Here is a 24,010-nt window from a genome sequence, read left to right on the forward strand (position 1 = left end):
TCACATCCACCATCACATCCACCATCACCTCCACATCCACCATGACATCCACATCCACCACCACATCCACCACCACCACCACATCCACCACCACCTCATCCACCACCACCGCATCCACCACCACCGCATTCACCACCACCACCACCGCATCCACCATCACCACATCCACCACCACCCCATCCACCACCACCACCCCATCCACCACCACCACCACCACCACATCCACCACATCCACCACCACCACCACATCCACCACTGCATTTACCATCACCAAATCCACCACCACCGCATCCACCATCACATCCACCACCACATCCACCACCACATCCACCACCACCCCATCCACCACCACCACCCCATCCACCACCACCACCACATCCACCACCACCACCACATCCACCACCACATCCACCACTGCATTTACCATCACCAAATCCACCACCACCGCATCCACCATCACATCCACCACCACATCCACCACCAAATCCACCATCACATCCACCATCACATCCACCATCACCATCACATCCACCATCACCTCCACATCCACCATGACATCCACATCCACCACCACATCCACCACCACCACCACATCCACCACCACCACCACCGCATCCACCACCACCACCACCGCATCCACCACCACCACCGCATCCACCACCACCACCACTGCATCCACCATCACCACATCCACAACCACCGCATCCACCACCACCACATTCACCACCACCACCACATCCATCACCGCATCCACCACCACCACATCCACCACCACATCCACCACCACATCCACCACCTCATCCACCACCTCATCCACCACCTCATCCACCACCACCACACCCACCACCATCACTTCCACCACCACTTTCACCACATCCACAACCACTACATCCACCACCACATCCACCACCACCACATCACCACCACATCGACCACCTCCACCACCACCACATCCACCACCACCACCACATCCACCACATCCACCACCACATCCACCACCACATCCACCACCATCACCACCACCACATCCACCACCACATCCACCACCACCACCCCATCCACCAACACCACCACATCCACCACCACCACCCCATCCACCACCACCACCCCATCCACCACCACCACCACATCCACCACCACCATCACATCCACCACCACCACCACATCCACCACTGCATTTACCATCACCAAATCCACCACCACCGCATCCACCATCACATCCACCACCACATCCACCATCACATCCACCATCACATCCACCATCACATCCACCATCACCTCCACATCCACCATGACATCCACATCCACCACCACATCCACCACCACCACCACATCCACCACCACCTCATCCACCACCACCGCATCCACCACCACCGCATTCACCACCACCACCACCGCATCCACCATCACCACATCCACCACCACCGCATCCACCATCAACACCACATCCACCATCACATCCACCATCACATCCACCACCACATCCACCATCACATCCACCGCCACATCCACCACCGCCACATCCACCACCGCCACATCCACCACCACATCCACCACATCCACCACCACCACCACATCCACCACCACATCCACCACCACATCCACCACTTCCACCCCATCCACCACCACCACATCCACCACCACCGCATCCACCACCACCACCACATTCACCACCACATCCATCACCGCATCCACCACCACCACATCCACCACCACATCCACCACCACATCCACCACCTCATCCACCACCTCATCCACCACACCCACCACCATCACTTCCACCATCACCACATCCACCGCCACATCCACCACCACCACATTCGCCACCGCCACATCCACCACCACCACCACATCCACCACCGCCACATCCACCACAACCACCACATCCACCACCACCACATCCACCACCACATCCACCACCACATCCACCAACACATCCACCAACACATCCACCAACACATCCACATCCACCACCACATCCACCACCATCACCACCACATCCACCACCACCACCACATCCACCACCACATCCACCACCACCATATCCCCCACATCCACCACCACCACCACATCTACATGTGTGTGGCTCTGTGTGTGTGTAGGTGCAAATGCAATGTTCTTGGATTGTCGTCCCAATAAAATACACTGAACATAATCTTCACAAAATTTATTTACAAACATTTAAGGTATTGCCATTATAAATTACAATAACTTTTATTTAAGTATTAATTATTTACAAAATTAAAAGCCATTGTTATTTGTAATATCAATACATCTAAGTCACGTAAATACAACACACATTGCATTACAAATGCTATAGGTGTCACATTTGCAAAAGTTAAAACTATTGACATTGTAACTGACAAAGCTATTAATTTTGCTACTTTCAAAACCAACACATAAATAAAAAAAAGTGTCATTTACAATACCAATAGCTCAAACTTTCCTAATGCGAGACCTATTGCATTTCCAATGCTTGTCTTTTTGGTTAAGAACTCCATGAGAATGCATGTGTTTCCCACCTGCCTCTCTCATTTGTTTTCCTTCCTACGCACCCTATGCTGCTCTGTCTCGCCCATGTCCTTCACCCCCAATCGTGAGTTCAGTGTTGTGCTCTCCCTCATGCGCTTCGAAAATCACCCTTGTTTTTCTCTCCCTTGTGCTTCTCCTTCTGGCCCTCTGTGTTTCTCCCTTCCTCACGTGCTGCTTTCGCCTTTCTCTCTCCACCTTTAATTTTACCTCCTCTGTTGCTCCCTCACAAAACATGTTGTGTTATTTTATGAATATATCCGTTTTATAGCGGTACAAGTCAAGCGGGTAATAAGGACCACGGGGCATGAATCAAAGTGTAAAGATTCTGGAGGGGCTTGTGTGTGGATTGAGGTTGTGGAGGTGTGAAAGCGCATGGAGGTGCCACTGGCTGACGTTGGGTGACTTTTCAAGCTGGACTTGGAGCTAGAGGCCCCATTTCCTTGTGAGTATTGCTCTTCCTCTGAAGAAGGAGCTCAGGCATCAGTGAAAACCCTCTGACCGATTGTAGAATGAGCAGCAGTTATTTTGAAGTCTCTGGGTGGAGAGCTCAAAGACGTTCCCAGGGAATCTGACGAAAAACCTGTCGGTGCCGGAGCTGGCACTTGAATGTCCAATCCAACGGCAGAATAAAACAATGTGAGGTGGAGCCGGTGGCCTCGTGCATGGTGGACCTCAGAAGAAGTCACATAAAGTCTTGTGAATCGAAACTTCTTTGAAGAAAAACAAGATGCAAATATCCGGCCCCAACACTAGGTGGCAGTTTCAAGCAACGGTATCTACAGGCACACATGCTACAGACAAACTAAAGATGAGAATTCATACCACACTACCTTTACCACTTTGTAAGAGACAACTATGAATGTAGGATTATTTACTAGTTTGAGCACATGTTACTTAATTACATCTTGCTTTTAGGTGTTGCTAATGCATTGCATAAGGTGTGCGAGCTATGACGGACATTTCCGTTGTAGGAATTAGGAGTTGTGGTCCCAACCATAACTTATGGACTTCAGTGGTTTGTCAGTTTTAATTTGTGGCTTTTTTAGATACACGTTGTGGTGTAACATAACTTCACTTCAACCTTTGGACATAAAAGGTTCAAAAAACGAATATATAACATCAACGTCTAGGAAAATAATGACAGCAAATGTGTCAAGAGCTGCCTACAAGGAGGATGGGGCAGGGGATGAAAAGTGCTCTCGGCTGCGATTATAATTCAAAGACTTTCTACTAGTTTTACCACAAGTCACAGATCAGACAGAGCGTCAACGAAGTGTGGCTCACGCAGTACAACAGCATCCAAGGTAAACCGAAACAAGCAGGTAAAGAGGAGAGAAAATCACTACTTTCAGTCAGGAGGGCGAGAGTTTTAGTTCCGAACATTTTAAAAACATGGCAGAATGTTTGCAACCTATTTAACCTTGTGGTTTCTTCACATAATCCCTTAGAAATGACATGAGCCTGCTGCCTGTGATGATGCAAGTGTGTGTTGGACTTCATTCCTCTGTAAACAACCTTCTCAACATTTTCATATCCGCGAGATAGGTCAGTCCTGAACCCAGTTTCCCTCTCACGGATGCCTGAGCCTTGTTTTTAGTGCTTCCAATCGTTCATAACAATACAGCACGGGAACATTATTTAAAAATATTTTTTGCTGAACACATTCTAGCTCTGACCTTATTTAACCTATATATGAAGCCTCTTATCCTATTCATCAACAAATCAGATGTAATTCTGCAACAACTTGTAGGCAACATCCAACTATGTTTAAAAACCACAATGTGGAAGCTGGCTCTTTATATGATATATCAAAATGAGATATTTTGTGTAAAGAGTCCAGGGGTTCCCTTATGAGTGGACAGGGGCTTACTAGATCAATCCCAAAGTCCTCTTCTAGGGGGTAATGTGGTTCAGCAGCCTTAGGCCTATCACAGGGAAGTTAAAGGCATCTAGTCAATAATTGAGACACATGACTCAATAAGAAGAACCACACCAATTTATAAAAATAACACTTATCTTTATGTATGTTTAGGGGCCAGAAGCAATTTGTTCAGGTAAGTACGTTTAAATAGGAATTCTTTTCAGCTCAGAAAGTCGACACAGTGTAATTTTTAGAAGCTGCAATGTTATCTTATGGGAGGAAAAGTCAATGAGGCATTCAGGTAGAGTACAGCGACTTATGGGACCAATTTCCAGGAGTTAAGGTGAGTGGTGGGCAAGGTTCAAGGCAACATCAGCGGCACTAGGGTAACCGGGTGCATAGGTACAACCACCGTTGTGTGCCCCATGTTACTTTATGGGGCTCGGTCTTCCAGTAAAGAGGCTGCAGGCTCAGACTGGGAGGCCAGGCAGGCTGAACCAACAGGGGGGCTCATGCCTCACGATGCTCTGGGACGTACGGACACCTTTAGTACTCTTCTCCACCTCCCAGGGGGGATGGGTGCAGAGGTGTTTTTAGGCGGCGGGTGTTGCTTAACAGAAGCAGTCCTGGTAGCCCTTCATCCTTTCGCAGGTCAATAAAATGCATACCATTGATTTGGGTAACAATAACGTCTGTTATTCGCACCAAGATGACCCTTTGGGGTGAACGTGCGTTTTACAAATACACGTTTTGTTATGTAGAGGGGGCCTGCGTGCAGAGGCTGCAGGCAACTCAGAGGGTTAAATGGGGGTGACACCACGGCGGACTCAGTCTCTGGAGGGTTGCGGGACCACGATGACACCGTTGGCCCACTTTAACTCGGGTCTGGAGCGACTGCTATAGTTGTGTCTTCAAGCATCGAGTTTCTGCTTTCGCGAAGTCCTCACAAGAGTCTTTGGATGCTTGTAGGATGCAGGGAAGCAGGTCTGCAACTTCTCTGGAGGTCTTGGTTCCTGGGTGAAGTGCTGGCTGGCCCGCCAGGCTTTAGGGACGCAATAGCTGCAGAACAAGTCTGCTTTTGGTGCAATTGTCGAAGTCAGAAGTCAGGCCAGCAGGGTTGGGGTCAGGTCAGTTGCTGGGTCTTTAGTTCTTGCAGAATGCGACTTTTCTCGCCCTTATTCACCTTTCAGTTTGGTAGGATCTGATTTCCTGGTGCCAGGGTATTTCCTAAATACTGAATTTAGGGGCATTAGAGAAGTGTAGGATGGTGACCAATGGGCTGCTGACCCTTGGGGTCACTACGCCCCCAATATGACCATTTCCTGTGAGAAGTGGGCATAACCCTGTCCCAGAGTTTCTAAGTGTGCCAACACAAAGATGGCCACTTATAAAAAGTTGTACCCACATTGGTTTAGGCCACTTTAGGAGTGGTACTAGCCTGGTGGTGTGTAAGCCTACCTGACTAGCTAATTTGCCAACTGTGCAGGTACCAAAGGGGCTCTGGACAAAGGGGGGTGGTTTCCTCTGCTGGGAGGGGAGCCCGATTCGCATTTCAAAGGTGGCAGCTCTTTAAAGCTTGCCAACCTGGGAAGCCTAATCAGTAGGTTATCCTGTGGGAGGGGGTGTGGCACCCTCTTTCCGTACAGGCTTTTCTTCTTGGTCTCCTGAAAGCAGAAGGCTTTCATCCTAGGAGGTCAAAACAGTGTCTAGGGTGGCAGGCTGGCACAAACCAGCCAGTGAGCACACCAGAGGCTGGTAGGTTTTTAGGGGGTACCGCCAAGGTGCCCTACGTGTGCATGTACTGGTAAATCCAACACTAGAATCAGTGGGGGTTTATCAAAGGGAGATGTTTGATACCAAACACCCCAATCGTCAGTAAAGCCATCATGTAGCTGGGGAACTTGTTTTCACCAGTGTCCAGCACATGTTTTAAAATGGCTTCCCTGGTCACTTGTACTGGCAGTAATAGCACAGGGGCATATCCGCACATGCAGGTATGCCCTCACGTGTAATATTCAGCATCCTGCCTTAGGGCTGATAGGCCTGCTGTAGGGGTGACTTACAAATATTACACGTAGTGTTAGGGGACATGGCACTCAGGAATGTGTGGCATGACGTATTTTCACTTTTGTCTGCACCAAGATAAGCAGCCTGCAATGGGAGCCTTGCATGTGCTTGGTGAGAGGTACCTTAGGGTGGCACAATTCGTGCTGCTGCCCTTAGGGATGCTTTTTAGTACCTCAGGCCCTAGGAACCAGAGGTATCACTTGCTAGGGACTTACAGAGGGTGCTAAAGGTTTTGACAATTGGAGGAAACAATTGTACAGTTTTGGGAAAGAGCTCAGGCACTGGGACCTGGTTAGCAGGAACCCAGTGCACTTCCAGTCAAAACCACATAATTTACCAGGCAAAACGTGGGGGGTGACCATGTCAAACAGGAGTACTTTCCTACAAGTAGCATGCCTTGCAAACCTAGGACCTGTTATTTGTGGGCAGCAAGGCTGACTTGGGTCTGATTTCATCTCTTTATGCTCTCTATGACCTGCAAAGGACTTGGCTTTGTTATCCAGTACCACCTGGAGCCAAACCATTTCTGCTGCTAATACTCACAGCATAGGAGGCGGTCTGAATTGCCATTAACACCCTTCGGCAATAAGCCCCTAGATAAAAGTAAATACATGTCCTTTTGGAGTTCTTTGCAGGGCTCAACATGGAATTGCTTCACAGACAGCGGTGCTGCTGTCCTGTTTTTCTTCTTGTAGAAACTCACCGTCCGGGCTCTCTGCCTCTTTAATCCCAGTCTCAGCATTTGGCACCCTTTGAATCCTCACACATCTCTCTGGGACAAGTTGTAATTCATACCATTTAAAGAGGGTGGGTTGGCCTTGAGGTACTCTTCGGTAATCCTCTTTTACTTCTCTGCTTCTTGGTTAGCATCTTTGGTTTTTCATTTGTGCTGTTCAAATTGACTGGAGGAGCAATAGTATAGAGACAGCAAAAGAAGAGCGAGAGGGACATGTACGGTGTGTAGAATCACGAATAAGCAACTGCATGGAGGGATAGTAACCAGCTGTTGTCTTTTAATGTTATACTAAAAATAAAGTACCTGATGAAACACACTTGCTATAACATTTTTCAATTACAACAGCAGGAAACTATATAGATCTATATATCAGTGCCAAATGTGTACGTTTATGTCGTGGTTAAAACAAATCTGGAAAAAATGGTGCACCCCTCACAAATATGGAGGATCAAAATACTTGTAAGTCTTTCTGAATACAGCAAATGCTTAAATATGATAATCACATGGAGGGACATGTTCAAAATCAAGGACCCTTACTGTCCATCTGCGGAAGCCCTCCTTTCGGATTCTTCTGTGTTTTGTGGACAGTAGCTGGGTATGTGATGGTTAATTTGCTGTTGTGTTCTTTTCTTACTACAGATCTTCCAGTTCTGACAAATAAAAAAAGAAAGAGTTAAGAGTATTTTACAACATTGATACAGCAGTTCCACCTCTAATTAGCATCACTTCTTTGAGCTCGCTAACTGGCACATTGAACCACATAACCACCTTTTCCAATATGCTTTCTGGAGCTGGTTGCTAATTTTCTGAGTTGAGGTCACCAACTGCTTAGCTTTTAGCAAATAATCAAGAGACTCAGAGAAGAAAGGAGATGGGCCAATATCAACAGAATTGACTTAAGGCTACAGTGATCTCATTTTCCTCACCCTATTTTCGGGTACATCTAGGATTCCTAGTACAATTGATTTTTTGGTCCATACGTGCACTATAATCAAGTGGTTGTCGTCATTTACTTGGCCTGCTGGGGCAAAGCAAGTGCAGAAGACATCTTGACCAGAGCTGTGCGGCAACTTACTGCTGTACCACTAAGCAGCAGAGCCTAAATACATCAGTACTAAATATATCTAATTCAAGAGAACACAGGTTCCTCTATGTCAAACCAGCAAAAACAAATCTTTGCAATACTTACTTGCAGTGAGGACACCTCTTGGCGTTCATATGTGCCTTCCAAAATTGTCCAACCAGATTGCTTTTGCACTCACAGACATTTTTCACCTGTTAAAACATTTTTTTAAACTTGATTTATCTTGAAGTTATTAAAATAGTGATTAAGACATTAAGTGGAGAAAAGCGGATTATTTGGGCTGCCCTTTCCAGAGCCTTTCAATGAATGCTTACAATGTCCAATTGCAAGTTAGATGAAAAGGCAAACTGGCATTGAAAGGAGTGCTGGCCACTACAATTCCAACCTTATCTCTGAGGTAGTTGGATAGTTTTCCTGTTAGGTGAACAAGTAATATGACAGACTGAATAAAATACATGCATGAAGAAGATGCCTGCATACACAAACACATAATGGGGTGCTTGAGAATACATATTTATCACCAAGACAGGCGGTATGGGGTAGGACAGACTACAGCAATCTAAGAATGCATTTCGACCAAACTGTAAGGCAAGAAGACATTGGATAGACTATGGTTCTTTTCTGACACTTGGTTCAGTGCCTGCTTGAGTACTGTGCATTAATCCACTTCTCTCTCTTCCACCTCCACCAGGCCTGTGGCTGCCTCATACTAGATAACATGCAATTTATGCAAAAGTAGTAAAGGTGGTTTAAAACTCCTGCAGCAAAGACCTATTTATTAGCTTAAGTTCACAGGTTCAAATCTCTCAAGGTATGCCAATGTCTTTCATAGACTCGTGTCATCCTCCCTGGACGATAAAATTAGTACTATTGAATTTGGAAAATGTATTTTAATATTGATCTAACATGTCTTTTTTGTGCTTTAAAACATGTTTCTCTTTTTATCGACTGAACCTTCAATACTTCAATAAAAAATACTTTTCATTTAGGATTATATAGCTGAAAAATTACATACAAGGCACAACATTCATGCTTTATAGTGTCTGAATTGCATTTGCAAGATAATTTCAGAAAATAATTCCCTTACTTGTGAACTCTGGAGACCAGAGTCATAATTCTGTAGTATTTCCGATGTAAACATATCTAGTTCTTCCTGAATGTCATTGCCAGAGGCATTTGGATTTCCTTCTAGGAACTAAGAAAAGAAAAAAAGAGTTACAAAATGAGTAATTAACCTCTCCATGAAGGGAACATTTGAATGTGATTGTTACTCCTCTTAAGAATGGAACAAAGATCATTTGAAATTATATCTCTGTACAGATCAGGGTGCACTAGTTTAACATGCATTGACATAGGGTATGGACACAACAGAGGAGTGCTTAGAAGATGGGTGCATATTTAAGAAGGGGGAAGCGGAAAACAAGAGAGCAAGAAAACCTGCACTCTCATGTAATACTTAATGAAAAAGAAAAGCAGTTCCTACCATATGAGTGATGGAAGGATGCAAGCCAGCCAAACAAAATGATGCTAAACAGGCTATGCTACAAGGGAGGGACAAACACAAGAAGAGGAAAGAAAGACATAAGCAAAGAAAATAAGAGTGACAGGCAAGCCAACCAATAATAAACAGGCTCTAAGCTCACAGGAAGTTTGTGATATATGTAGGAAGCTGGCTCTTTATAAAATATTCCAAAAAGAGGTATTTGTGTTAAGGGTCCAAGTTTCCCTGATGAGTGGACAGGGGTTTGCTTTAACAATCCCAAAGTGCTCTTTTTCTGGGAGTGTGGTCTTACAGCCTTAGGCCTATCAAGAAGGAGTGTTAGACATTTGTTGCATACAGTCAATCAATGATACACACACTAAAAAAGATATCCGCACCAATATAAAAAAGTAACATATCTTTAGGATTGTACCATTTTTTTTGGTTTTAGAAGAGGAAAATACAGATCTTTCACCCACCACCCCGTGGAGTGCTGTTACACCTTTTATTCGAGTGCCCATAGGTCATATTTCCACCTTGATTATTTCCTCCTCCCTGAATAGGAAGTTCACTGTGGGCTTACTGTCCGATCATTAGCGAGAGGACTGTCCGATCACTCACCAATACTGCTTGACCTCGCCTGGGGACCTGGTCGATCTGCAGGGGAGTGGTGCTTGAATCGATGTAGCCTCCAGTGAGCGGAGTACTGTGAAGCCTGTTGACATATCAGTCAGCAGTTCTTGAGGGAAAACTGCAGGTCGGTGGACTCCCCGTTGTTCTCTGGGAGGCCCTCAAGATCACCCTTCATGGCGAGATGATCAGCTACAACAAGGGGCACAGGGCCGAGCTCAACAAACGGTGGCGGACTTGGAGTCCCCATTCCTTGAGCTTTAGCAGCACAATTAATATAGGAGAGGACTCAATCCTGTGTGAGTCCCTACACACTCTAACAATGTTAAGGCAAGACCACATGAAGGAGGCCCAAGAGGGATGGATGGCTACGCCTAGCCGAATTTATTAATGGTGGACAAAGCGAGGAAAATGGTGCACTAGCAGTGCACCCCTCATGCCTCCGGTGATCTTTCATCAATGTAGATGAGGGTTCACTCATAACTGCCAGCGAGGCCTTAGCGGAAGCATTTGCTGTGTATTACCAGCATCTCTACGGCCCTGACCATGTGGGTCCACATACCGGCCTGCAATAGTTCGTGGTGGACCTGCCGGTGACCCATCATACCCCCGGCGGACCGAGATCTCTTGGAGGCAGATGTCAACCACGAGGAATTAAGGGGGGCCCTTGTGCAGCTTTAGGCAGGTAAGGTGCCAGGGGCTAACAGCTTCTCGGCAGAGTTCTGGAGGCTTATATGGCCTCAGGCAGGCACGCTTTTGTTGCAGACCTTTAGTGAAGCCCTGAAGAAGGGTGAGCTGCATAGGGACCTTAGAGCAGCGGACATAGTGGTGATCCCGGAGTCAGGATTGCGCAAAACTCACTGTGCGACATACAGACCAATATCTCTGATGAACACAGAGGTCAAGGTGTGGGCCAAGGTGTTAGCTAATAGACTGTCAGGTGTGATAAGACCTCTAGTTCATCCCGATCAAACTAGCTACATGTCCCATCAGGTCACCGGGTACAATATACAAAAGGTTAATAATGCCATTGAGTGGAGCGCCAACCTACCGGGTCATCAACCTTTGGTATTGGTAGACTTTCAAAAGGTGTTCGATTCGGCTACCTAGGACTACCAGTTTGCCTTATTGACCAGTCTTCACTTTGGGCCCAAAATCATCAGCTATGTGCAACTACTGTACACAGCCCTCCAGAAGAGGGTACGCATCAGTGGGGCTGGTCCAATTTGTTCAATATAGAGAGGGGTGCCCACCAGAGATGCTTGCTTTGCTGTTCGCCAAGGCAATTGTGCCCCTGGTGGCTTGGGTGAGGGTGGATGCCTTGCTTCATGACTTTCAGTAGTCCCCTGTGGTCAGTGACTAAATATCCCTGTACGTAGACGGTGTCTTGCTATTTCTAGACAATCCCTACAAAAAATAGCCCAGGTGTCCTATAAATCCTCCACATTTTTGGGGATCTACTCCGGTTTCCCATGAACAGGACTAAGTCGCCCATTTACCCTATTGCCCATTACCCGATGGCCTTGCCATGGGCACCAGAGTTACGGGTGCTTTCCTCTGGGCTTTAATTGCCTGGGGGTATTTGTCATTGAAGACAGGCCCCTGGCCTATGAGACCTCTAGTCTCAACTGGTGGGCCTTTCAAATGAAGCAACATTTTGGTAATCCCTTTCGCTGACCCGGCTTGTGTGTTTGGCTGTATTCAAAATGGTTTGCCTCCCTCGACTTTCGTACCAGCTCCAGAATTACCCCTTCCTGATGGGGTGAGGTTTCTTTACTAGGGCCAATGTTCTGATAAGGGATTTTTTGTGGGGTGGGCGGGGGTTCCCTGGATTGCTCTTGAGAAGTGCTGTAGACCTGCCTTTGTGGGCGGCAAACCCTTCCCAGATCTGCAGTTATACTACAAGGAGGCTCACCTTTTGGTTCTTAATGACTGGTGGTTCGAGGCATTTCTGGACCCGGTATATGCAGTGGAGGGAGGGGTTATGTGCCAAGATAACCTCCCGCATTCATTGTATGTGGAGAATTCTGGTGCTCCCGGCCTACTTCCACCTGGATAAGTGCTGTCTATTTGGGCGGTGGCTGCGAAGGCCACGAGTTGGGCAGGCAGATTCATGTTGGAGACTCTGCTATGGAGGGAGACCAGTCTCACCCAGGTTTCAGCACTTCACGACTTCGCTAGGTGGGACACCATCAGTAGAACGGCCTTGGGAGACGTGTTCCACAACGGGTCTCTTAAGTCCTTACAGGAGCTGCAGGTGGAGTATCACAGGCACAGCAGCTCCAACAGATACTCACACCATATTTACTGACCAACGCTGTCATCCCCAAATACCCTCCCCTAGAGGTGAAAATCCTGCATGCTTACATTAAGGAACACACTGTGTCGGTATTCAATCAGATTTTGCTATGCAACCAACCGGATCCCATGGTCAAAGGAGGGAGGTGTGGGCACAGGATTTGAGGTTGGTGGAGGACGAGGACTGGAATGAGGTGGTGGCCGCCCCCAGGGAGGCTGTGATAGCCTCGCAGTTCTGTTTGATATAGCTCAAATTGCTGCATCACACATACCTCACGAGAACACGGCTGTTCAGAATGGGGCTGGTTAGCTCAGGATGCTGAAAATCACTGCAGGGATACAACAGGGGACCTGTTACACACATTTTGTTGCGACCCAGCCTTGCTTGACTCCAAGCCTAATACACAATCATTAAGTGGATCCATCTTTGAGAAGAGACTGCTGCACTGTAAGCAATGCTCAAATCTTTATTTAGCCTATATTACACAGTGGTGGCTGGCCAATGGCGAAACCCTGGTGTATTCGTGAACATTGCGTCAAACAAATTTTCAAAGTTTAAAACAATCTTATTGGCTGTATCGGGGCTAAAAAATTATTTTGTTGGTCACCGCAAAACTTGTGACAAAGAAAAAAATCACACCCTCCCCCCCCCCCCCCCCCACCCCCCCTACTTTCAAAGTTTGAACTTGCTCCTGTGGGCGCATGCTGCACTGGGGACCCACACGGAGGAACAAAGTTATTAAAAAGGAGCAGCGCTGCTCTCTTACAAGCTTTGTCCCTGAAATTCCCCAGTTATGGTTAGCAACAGGCACAACACCCGAATAACTCGTATCACCCACCATGATGCCATGTTGTTATATTAATCGTTCCTTTATTTGTTCCTGTAATTTTGTCAAATTGGTGTATTTAACATGGAGGGTGGCACAGGTTGTGTGCATTCTTATCCATAACTTTCAGTGGTTTGACGAGTTTGATTCAGAATCCTAACTGTGGTATCCTCCGTTCGGGGGGAAGCTTTTCCAACCACTCACCCCTCTCCCCAGCTGGCATATTGGATCTCTCCACTGTGACACGAGCGAGAATCGAATGTCACAGTGATGAACATTCTATGCTGAACTCCTTGCGAGGAGTCAGAGTAGAGTGTGGTATGGGGCAACAGCTGTGGCTGGGGTCCTCTTGTTTACTTTCATCTTTCAATAAAAGAATTCTGTTCCATCCGCTGTGATTCAAAGTTGTTCCTGCTTGCCTGCTGTAACTGAAGGTGCCCACGTTTCTACACTGGCGACGATCTACGGGATTTCTGAGTCCGTGCAGGCAGATGGAAGGGATCCCAACACGCTGACGATGAAAGCTGGACGTTCGGGAAGAGTACAGTGAGTACTACGGGAAGGCTCACCCACCCGACGTTAACCACTCTCCCTGTGGGAGGGAAGTGAGATCCCAAGGAAGCCCATCGAGGTTATGTCGGATGCCACAGTCTCACAAGCTTTCAGTGACTTTCGGCTACCAGCACCTGGTTTGCGGCATTCGGGGCTCTGTTGTGTTCTCTGAACCACTGAGTGTGAAGCGGGACCTGGCTTAGTCACACGCATAGTGGGAGTACGAGTCTCTTGCCTCGCCCTGGCAACTGCATGCGTGGAGGGCTGTAATAATATTGTACTTTGTGGAGAATACTTACTTCACTCTACTCCATGCGCAGGCGACTGTTAAGTTCTCCCCACGCCAGTCACGCGGCCTGGCACAGCTTGCCTCAAGTAAACCTGGAGCAGACAGATGGTCTGAATCTGCAGAGAGACAGAGAGTGAAGGGCCGTCGAATGTTCATTCTTTCAGTCAAGGGGCGCAACAAGACCCGGTGACTGCAGAGCAATTCCGTCTGAAGAAAGTATTCAGTATAGAACTTTCGCCAGTTGCGCTGACTGGCACAGCTCCATCTGTGAGGAAAGGTTTTGGAAACTACGTGTGTGCCAGTCCGCCAGAAAATAACATACAACTGCACGTCACATTTGCACGCCTGGTGTGGAGGATGTGAAAGGAACTGTCACTCAGGGAAAAGTTTTTTTTGTCTCTTTCTTCACCTTTCCCCTTTCCCTGTGAGCTTTCACTGCCATCTAGTGGTGGAAAACTATACGTACTCATTTTTTACCATTATTTGGTTGTTAGTGTTGACTAATAAATACAGTGAGTGCGTAAAAATGTCTGTAGTGCTAGAACTTAGCATTGAAATATTCTGACCTATTAGAGCTTATATATATTAGATACTGTGATCCTCAGAAGCAGAGAGGATTACTTGTAACCAGCATGCAGAATGTTACACCACCTCAATTTTGTTTGTGAACTCCAGGGGAGCCAGTTCTAAAATGGAACAAATGGAAGAAAGAGTTTCAGAACTATACCATAGTTTGTGGTCCGAATTTGGGGTTAGAAATGAAAGTGGCGTTACTGCTACACAGGGTCGGTCCTAGAACTTTTGGGGCCCCGGGCGAAAGGGAAGATGTGAGGCCCCTCTAATTTGCATGTAACATCACAAGAAGTGACTACAGAAAGTGACATTGCAGGACTATTGATCTTATTTGGCATCACTGAAGAGACCTAACGTGTATATCAGTAACAATGACAAAAATATAAATATACAAATGAAATAAGTCCATATATTTTCAAACTGTATTAAATGGATTACATTTGTCACATTGGATGGAAAAGCTAGTTCCAGGTCTTAGAAAGGTGGATGTTTTTTCACTCAATGTTAACTGATCGTTTCCAGATGAGTGCTTGATAGAAATTCCAGTTCTGTCTCATAAAGGGGGGAGATCCTGCTGAGGTAATGAGGGGCGGGATCATTCAAAATATAAAATTACACAAAAGCAAACCTCGCACATTTCAAAAGTCTCCCTTACCATTTTGTGTCATTATGCTGCCACCTTAGGATGACATTAATACTAAGTAATTTCTATTAACGTAAATCTTCTCACCAGTATACCACACGCACATGCTAAGAGTCATAGGACAATCTTTTTTGTGTGTGGGCTCTTTACTTGCCAGAATTATGTTGAGTGAAAAAACACAACACATATAATACAAAATTACAAGACACCATTGTGAACAAATTAAGATTGTACATAAATAAAAAAATACCTAGAACAACCAAGACCACTACTAAATCATACATTGACTTGAAGGTATGCTGCAGATTTAAGATTTTTTTTTAAATCATTGTTTTTGATTTGGTGTTAGAAATGCAAGTGACCGGCTTTAGCGCTGGTGGAGCCCTATGCAACAATGTTTGTGCGTGTCCCTAATTACTTCCTCTGCCACGGATTCCCTCACTACCACCCTTTAACAGTGCCCCTCGAGTCTCCATAACCACATTCTCACTGAGATGCATTTAATTTGATTTACAGCGCTACTGATACCAGTGTAGGGTGTCAGAGAAATGTATATCACACACATTATACAGAGACAATCTATCATAAATGTCTAAATCACTGTATAGGAAATGTTACATAAGACAAAGGACTACAAGGTGTAGGAGTCATCAGACAATCATGTTACTAGGCATTATAGTTTATTAGTGATTGGTCTGGATAAACACAAACTCTGAATTTAGAACGTAATACCATGGTTGGAGGTTCTCTTTAATAGCCAGAATTGAATTCTATCCAAATGAACCCTTTTTGCAACATTAAGATAACCAAAGACTGGGGAAAAAACATAATCCTCCAATTTATACCTTGAAGTTTGCATGCAGCTTTTAGATGACAGTTAATAGCTCACTGTTCAATGTTAGGATTTTGACTTATTAACTGACTTATTTACAATATGTGCACTTTGTGATCTGCATGGTACATGTTCTTTGCAGCAGGCACATTAATCCTCTGCTCTACCTTTCCACGAGTCAAAACTTCCACTAGACTAAACTTCGATCTCTCTCAAGGAGGAACATTAATCACTGGAGTTATCATGACATTTTTATTGTTGCCGAAAATTGCTGGAGGCCAGGAAGGAGGCAGCAAGTGCTTTTAAAAACATAATATACTTGCAAAGATGACGCCCCCACCCGAAGTGAGCGCTCAGTGCGATGTCACCGGTCCCACCGCCCTAGAGCCGCCCTGCTCAAGGGTCCTGTGACCTCAATGACCGGGTCACTAACCATCTAGGGCATGGGAACTCACAAACTTTCTCAGGGGGGGGGGGGGCAAATATACAGTGTGGTTTTTGGCTGAGGGCAGCACCGGTGGGGGCGGGGTCAGAGGGGGAAAGCAAACAAAAATTGTGACCATGAGGTTTCACACAGGTCCCTGCAGCAGATGCCTTTGTCCACTGAGCCACCAGACCAGCATACCCACATCTCTTTCTCTCTCTCCCTCTGTCTCCCTTCCTCTGTCTCCCTCCCTCTATCTCCCTCCCTCCCTGTCTCTCTCCCTCCTTGTCTCTCTCCCTCTGTCTTTCTACCTCTGTCTTTCTCCCTCCTTATTTGTGATATTTGTGATATTTGTGAGGGTATTTCTAGAGCGCAACGTTCGCTCCGGAGGGAGCATCTTGGCGCTTATCTCTCTCCTTCCCTCTGTCTCTCTCCCTCTGTCTCTCTCCCTCTGTCTCCCTCCGTCTGTCACCCTGCCTCTGTCACCCTGCCTCTGTCACCCTGCCTCTGTCACCCTGCCTCTGTCACCCTGCCTCTGTCACCCTGCCTTTGTCACCCTGCCTTTGTCACCCTGCCTCTGCCCCATCTCATAAAAACAAAAGTAGCGCTTCACTGGCAAGCTCTTTAAAGTGGCGTTAATGTGCTTTGGGTTTGAATAAAATCAATGTTGCCACTTTTTTCGATCCACACTGTCTTGCTTTAGTTATTTTTCAATTTTAACCTTTTATTTCTGTCCGTCCCGAGGGAGCACATTTAAAGTGAAAAATGTCAGAAAAAGACAACCTTTCCAGCAAGCATGTTTTTTTTTGGTGGGGGGACAAAGAAAGGAAAGAGGGAGTAATGGCTACAGGGCACAAGGAGGGGGCCCCACACCTGGATCTTGCTCTAGTACCTAGAGGCCCAGGGAAAGGGGGCCCCCTCACCTGGGCCTCCAAGCAGTAAAGAAGCATTTCGTAAAACACTACGTGACAGTTCTACATACATTTTAAATGCACATTCCCATAAAAAAAATAGGGGATACAAAAGTAAACACGAGCCAGTTGATCTGGCTGCTCCCTCCTCTCCTTACCTGGCTGGTTCTGCTAACAAAGGGGGCCTTCTGTCACCTAGCAACAAAATGTAGAAAGGCAATGGCCGGTACTTAGCAGAGGTGTTGCCTCCCCGCTGACACTGTGAGAACACATAATTGCTGGCCCAGTTGCGGTGCAGTCCCTACTTTGTTCCTTCCCCCCCAACCCTGTGCACCCAGGAATGCCATCACACCCTGACAGCAAGGTCAAGACACCTCGCATTTGTAATTTGATTGCGTGGGGCAGGGAGCCCTGGAGGTTAACTGTGAAAGCGTGCCCTTTCACAGTGAAGCAGGGGGCCCCCTGAGCGCGAGGCCCTGGGCAGCTGCCCACACTGCCCATGCCTAGCGCCGGCCCTGCTGCTACATTACCCTAGGGGCTGAAGGGCAAGAGATACTGGAACATCTCCCTGAGCTGAATGTCAATGAGGCGAGAGGTTTGAATGAATATAAAATGAATTTGAAAAAATTAGATATTTATTTCTTGCCAAAAATCAGCACGATAATGGAACGATACCATTTCGGTAAAAGAGAACAGAAAGAGGGGGAAACGGTGGAGGAATTCGTCTCAGAACTAAGGAAGTTAGCTGCTACGTGTAAGTTTGGTGCTGCATGCAAGGAGCGCATACGGGATCAATTTCTGTTAAAATGCAAATTTGAACGTATAAGAGAAGAGCTATGTCTGAAAAATGACCTGCCCCTAGCGGGGGTGCTTATAGTGGCGAAGCAAGTAGAACACATGATGGAGGGCGTGAGTGGGATAAAACAAGCTTGTGGAGCAAAAACCAAAGTGAGTGAAGTCTCGATTGAGGGCGAGAACGTGTTGGCAGTCAAGGCACAAAAGAAAGAACAAAAGGAGAATAAAGGTGGATGGAGTTTTAGAGGGAGTTGTTATAGGTGTGGAAAACAGGGACACTTAGCAAACAAAAGGGAGTGTCCAGCCATAAAAGCAATGTGCAACAGGTATGGGAGGAAGGGACACTTGAGACAATGTTGCCGAAGTAATGTAAATTATAAGAAACATAACAAAGGTGATACCTCCCATGTTTGTGATGAAATTGTACTACAGGTGAAAGTGAGTCAATTAGTAATCCCAAGGACTACATTGATGTAGAGGAGACTAAGGTTGAAGCAATGTTTGATTAATGTTCAAAGATAACAATTATTTGCACAGAAGATTTTGAAAAAAATTCCAAAGGTAAATTGATCCTACAGAGAATGGACGTAAGGCCAGGAGGATACGGGGGGCAGCCCATACAGATGAGGGGTTACTTCTGGGGCAAGTTAGGCTATAAAGACAGGCTAGCGGTAATAGAGATCTATGTATCCATAGAAAGGGGACAACGTTCTAGTGTGGCAAGCCCAAAAAGAGTTGGGTGTCTATCTTGATCCTAACAGGAATCCTCAAATATTGGTACAAGAAGTGGGGAAGACATTGGAAGGATTAGAAGAGGAGTTCAAGGATGTATTCACAGACATGTTAGGTTGCCTCAGAAACTATGCCAACAAGATAAAACTAAAAGAGAACTATAAACCAGTCACAGATAAAGTCAGGAGTCGTCCTATTGCCATACAGGAAGCGGTCAGGGAGGAATTAGAAAGGTTGTGTAAGTTGGGAGTGGTTGAACTGGTAGAGGCCACTGAGTGGTTGGCATCGATTGTTGTAGCCAGAAAGGGAGATGGTGCGGTACGCCTATGCAAAGACCTAAGAGCATTAAACAAGGAGGTCATAGTTGACAAGTACCCCCTACCCAACATGGCGCAGATGATGAGCAGGAGGGGGGGAGCAAAGGTGTTCACCACACTCTACCTCACAAATGCATACTACCAAGTCAGACCCCACCCCGAATCACATGATCTCACGGCATTCATTACGCCCATGGGAGCCTACAAGTTCAAGCGAATGCCATTCAGACTAGTGTCTGCTGCCACAGTCTTCCAAAGGATCATGTGTAACCTCCTGAATGGCATCTTGGGGGTTGTGTGTTACCAGGATGATGTGTTGATCTTTGGAGAAGATGCTACACAACATGATATCAGACTCAGACAGGTCTTAGGGTGATTCCAAGAACAAGGACTCACTGTGAAGAGAGAAAAGTGTAGGATTGGGTGAGCGGAGTTGGAATTCTTAGGACACAAGGTAAGGACGGAGGGCATCCGCCCTAAGGCGGACCTACTGAATACTGTCACCAAACTTACACCACCAAAAAACAAGGATGAAATCAAATCCTTTATGGGGGATGGTGGAGTTCTACAGTAAGTTTGTACAGAATTTTGCGGAGTGCACCTATGCCATCCGTAACCTGCTCAAGAAAGGCATGATATGTGAATGAAGTGCTGAGTGTCAGAAGGAATTTGAAGGCCTCAAGAAGGCTTTGGCGGTAGCCCCTAACCTAAGATCTTTCGTTCCAGGCAGGAAGATGGTGTTGACCACAGATGCCAGCTCCAAAGGGCTTGGAGCAGTCCCGTCACACAGAGGAGAAGGCAGGGAAGAGACGATAACGTTCACATCACGCTCACTACGCAACGCTGAAGCTAGTTACTCCGTGATCGAGAAATAAGCCCCAGCTGTACATTGGGCCATAAACAAATTCAAAGATTTCTTATGGGGAGTGAAGTTTGACCTGAGGACTGACCACAAACCCCTAGTCGAAGTTTTCAGCAAAAAGGGTTTAGACGCCATATCAAGCAGGATCAGACGATGGGTTGTGAGACTTCAAGAATACACGTTTGTAGATGGCCGCATAGACGCTCGGCTCCATGAGCCCTCTCACCCCGCGCATACATCCCGGCAACTATCCTGAGCCGTAACGGCATATTTAAGTAGGCGAAGGGAAACTTTCACTGACCGTTTGCTCCGGAGGCTTCCGCGTGCGGCAGACCCGAAGAAATGTCCCCAACTGTTTTGCGGCCCTCATGGAGCTGGGACCTGGGTGTCGAGTGAGAAGAACAGCCGGCCGCGACGGCGACAACAGCGGCCACTGGTGGAGGTGGAGAGTCGGCCGGAGGGCGCCGGAGGTTTGATGGGCCGATGGCGACGGTGACGACCCAGTCCATCTAGCGGAGTGCCTCGTGGGTTTGAGTGGCAAAGCAGGATCGAGGGAAGTGCATGATATTTGGGCCCCATTCCAGTGTTGTGTCCGGGCATAACTAAGGACTTCCCCCGGAATTGGCGGGCGGCTCCCGGAGAGCGGCAGAGATTTTGTTTAGCCCTTTGGTGACTCTTCTCCAGGAAGCCTGCCTTGACTTTCTGGGTCCTCGCTGTGAATCCTGTTGCGCCCTGGTATGGGACCCAGTCCCGAGGTGAGGTGAAGAAGGACGAGGCCGGATCAGCTAAGATGGCGGCTGGCACCCTCTTACGCAGACCACATCCGGATAGAAAAGCTGCCGTGCGGGAGAGTTCAGGGGTCTGGCGGCACGAAAAAGAGCCCACGTCCAAAGATATATTGGCTGCTCTAACGACCCTGCATGCGACCCTGATCCGTAACGCCCGGGACCTGGGAAGAAGTATGGCCGCCATTCTTGTCCCGCCATTCCACACGGGTACAGTTCGATCTCAAGGAAGTGCCGACGTGCCCGCTTCTATGTCGGTGAATAGTGCTCTGGCTATGCCTAGGTTCGTGGAGACGCTGGAAGACCCGGCTCATGAGATCGCCTTGGACAGATCTGTAGTACATGTGAGTGACTCGTCGGGGCACATATCTAATCAGCGGCTGGGGAAACAATGCCGATCTACGTCTTGGGCTGCCCCGGCGACGTCTCATCCCTTGCCGGATGGTGTGACTCTCTCTCCTTGGATGGTGCGACTGTGTTCGGACTTGAGGATGTTTTCGGGGTCAATGCCGACACAGACAGATTTCCGCAATACATATTCGGCTGGGTTTTGGTTGCTGAAGTCCCATGGAGTACTAACACGACCCGGTCCGCCCGGATCACTTGGACCCTCCACGCCGCTCTGTATGCCGATTGATAAGTGGACGTATGTTGGTACTACTGATAGAAAAGGCCAGGGGTGATACCGTCTAGGATCTAGTGGACTTATTGATGGCGGACGGTGATTTGGGGGACACTCGACGGGGGTTTTATTGACGGTGCTATCGGTGATTAATGTTTTCCATGGCTATTCTGATCTTGTTTTTAGGATGTTTACTGTGCGCGGGGGTGGGGGGGGGGGCGGGTGGCAATATCGAGGGCCCTTCTCCACTTTTTTCTTCTTTTCTTCTTTCTCCTCTCTTCTATATTTCGGGTCTCTTATTTAGGGCGACAGGCACGCCGCTTGGGGGGGGGGGGGGGGGGGTAGGCCGTGGCCTTCTGCAGGGGTGCAGGGTGGGGGGTAGGGGGATGGGGTTTGCTAATTTGTCCGTTATTTGTTTCTAGGGCCCTTTTGTCTTTCTTCCTTTTTGGTGTTGTCGTCTTATCATGATTCCTACAGTATGTTTCGTTTTGAGGGGTGGGGTGCAGCTTTGCTATGGAACGGGTTTGTGTTCACATTTATCCTGACTCGTATACCTTACCCCCAATACTTCAATTGTATTTGCACTACTTGCGGATTTCCTGATTCATGCTTGTTATTGTAGGACCATGTACAACCGTATGGCATTGACTTAAGTTTTTTCATTATTGTAAAATGAACCTTCATGAATCCTGAATTTCGGCCAGTACGCTTGAATACAAGTCATATCCTGGACACTTGTTAGACCCTGGTTTTCGGGCTGCTATATTTTCTCACATTGATTTGCTGTACTTACGACTTGACTAGCAGCCGGCCGGGGTGGTTGTAGGCCCATGCTTGTATTTGCTTGAAGTAATAATAAAGATTCCCCAAAAAAAAAAAGAATGCACGTTTGTGATGGAATATGTTCCTGGAGTGAGGAATGTTGCGGCAGACTGTCTCTCTCGCCTGGTAGATGAAGACCACGATGAAGAGAGTGACAAGGAGTTCGACAAGAATTGCAGGCTGAGAAGGTATGTGTGATCACCCAGGGCGCGATCGATGAAAGACGTTGGAAAGAAGCTTTGAATGCTGATGTGCTCTTACAGAGAGTATACAAGAAGACTAAAAGTGCCTGGAAAGACCAAGACAAAAGGGAAGAGATCTTAAGACCATTCTGGATGGTCAAGGATGAACTACCCATAGATGACTGTTGTCTGTTCAGGGGCACAAGACTAGTTCCGCCCGAAGTATTGAGGGAGAGTTTGGTCAACTTAGCCCATGAGGGGCATATAGGAGTTACTAAAACCAAACAAAGGCTGCGCTTGGACTACTGGGTGGCCAGGCATGGACTTGCAGATCGAGAGGAAGATCAGGGACTGTGGGCCATGGTCCACTAGTGACAAGATTTTGAAACAACACACTCCTCCCATGCTCTGTAGGCCACCCCCTATAGGTCCGTGGGTGGAGGTGGCATTAGACATTGTAGGCCCACTGACAGGGGAACATCGGACACCTTACATCTTGGTACTGATAGACCTCTACTCTAGATGGCCAGAGGTGAATTTTGTGTCTGATATCATCTCCAAGGTGGTTATCGACTTCCTGGTAGAAGTGTTTGTCAGGTAATGCTTGCCCAGCAGTTTGTTGACAATCGGGTGCAGCTGTGCTTGAAGGAAATAAGACAATTCCTAAAGTGCAATGGGATTGGGCACAAGCGGTGCGCACTGAACCACCCAGAGATGAATGGGATGGTTGAGCGTTTCAATAAGACCATCAAGGAGAGTATCCACCTAGCGAGGGTCAGTGGTTTGTGCTGGAAGGAAGAGGTTTGGAAAAGACTTTAAGCATACCATCTAACCCCCCACCAAACCACGGGTGAGACATCATTTGAGTTACTTAAAGCCAGGAAACCCAACTCAAGGTTGGTGCCCGGGTGGATGAAATGGTACAAAGGGTGTACGAGTCCTGCTAAAGAGTCGCAGTGGCAGGACACGGAACGCAGAGCCATGTTGATGAGAAAAGCTAGTTTTAATAGACGTCACGCTGTCAAAGACATGGAGATCAGGGTGGGGGAACTGGTCAAGATTAAAGCTCCCAGAGGCAGGGCAGACTGGTCCAAGTTTACTGAACCAACCAAGGTGGTAAAGGTGTTCAAGAATGCGGTTAAGACCCAAGAAGG

At 47.2% G+C, this 24,010-nt stretch overlaps 1 protein-coding gene across 1 annotated transcript in view; it reads right to left on the reverse strand.

Annotated features, from left to right (window-relative positions):
* POLR1A (RNA polymerase I subunit A) overlaps positions 1-24,010 on the reverse strand; it is a 565,818-nt gene that overhangs the window by 489,591 nt on the left and 52,217 nt on the right. Inside the window, exons 4-6 of the mRNA XM_086964251.1 lie at positions 9,368-9,475; positions 8,386-8,471; positions 7,734-7,846 (exon numbers count right to left, since the gene is read on the reverse strand). Coding sequence (XP_086820377.1) covers positions 7,734-7,846; positions 8,386-8,471; positions 9,368-9,475 — 307 coding nt within the window. The remainder of the gene's footprint in view (positions 1-7,733; positions 7,847-8,385; positions 8,472-9,367; positions 9,476-24,010) is intronic.

This window comes from Lissotriton vulgaris, chromosome 3_2, assembly GCF_964263255.1.
Source record: "Lissotriton vulgaris chromosome 3_2, aLisVul1.2, whole genome shotgun sequence".
Classification (NCBI taxonomy): domain Eukaryota; kingdom Metazoa; phylum Chordata; class Amphibia; order Caudata; family Salamandridae; genus Lissotriton; species Lissotriton vulgaris.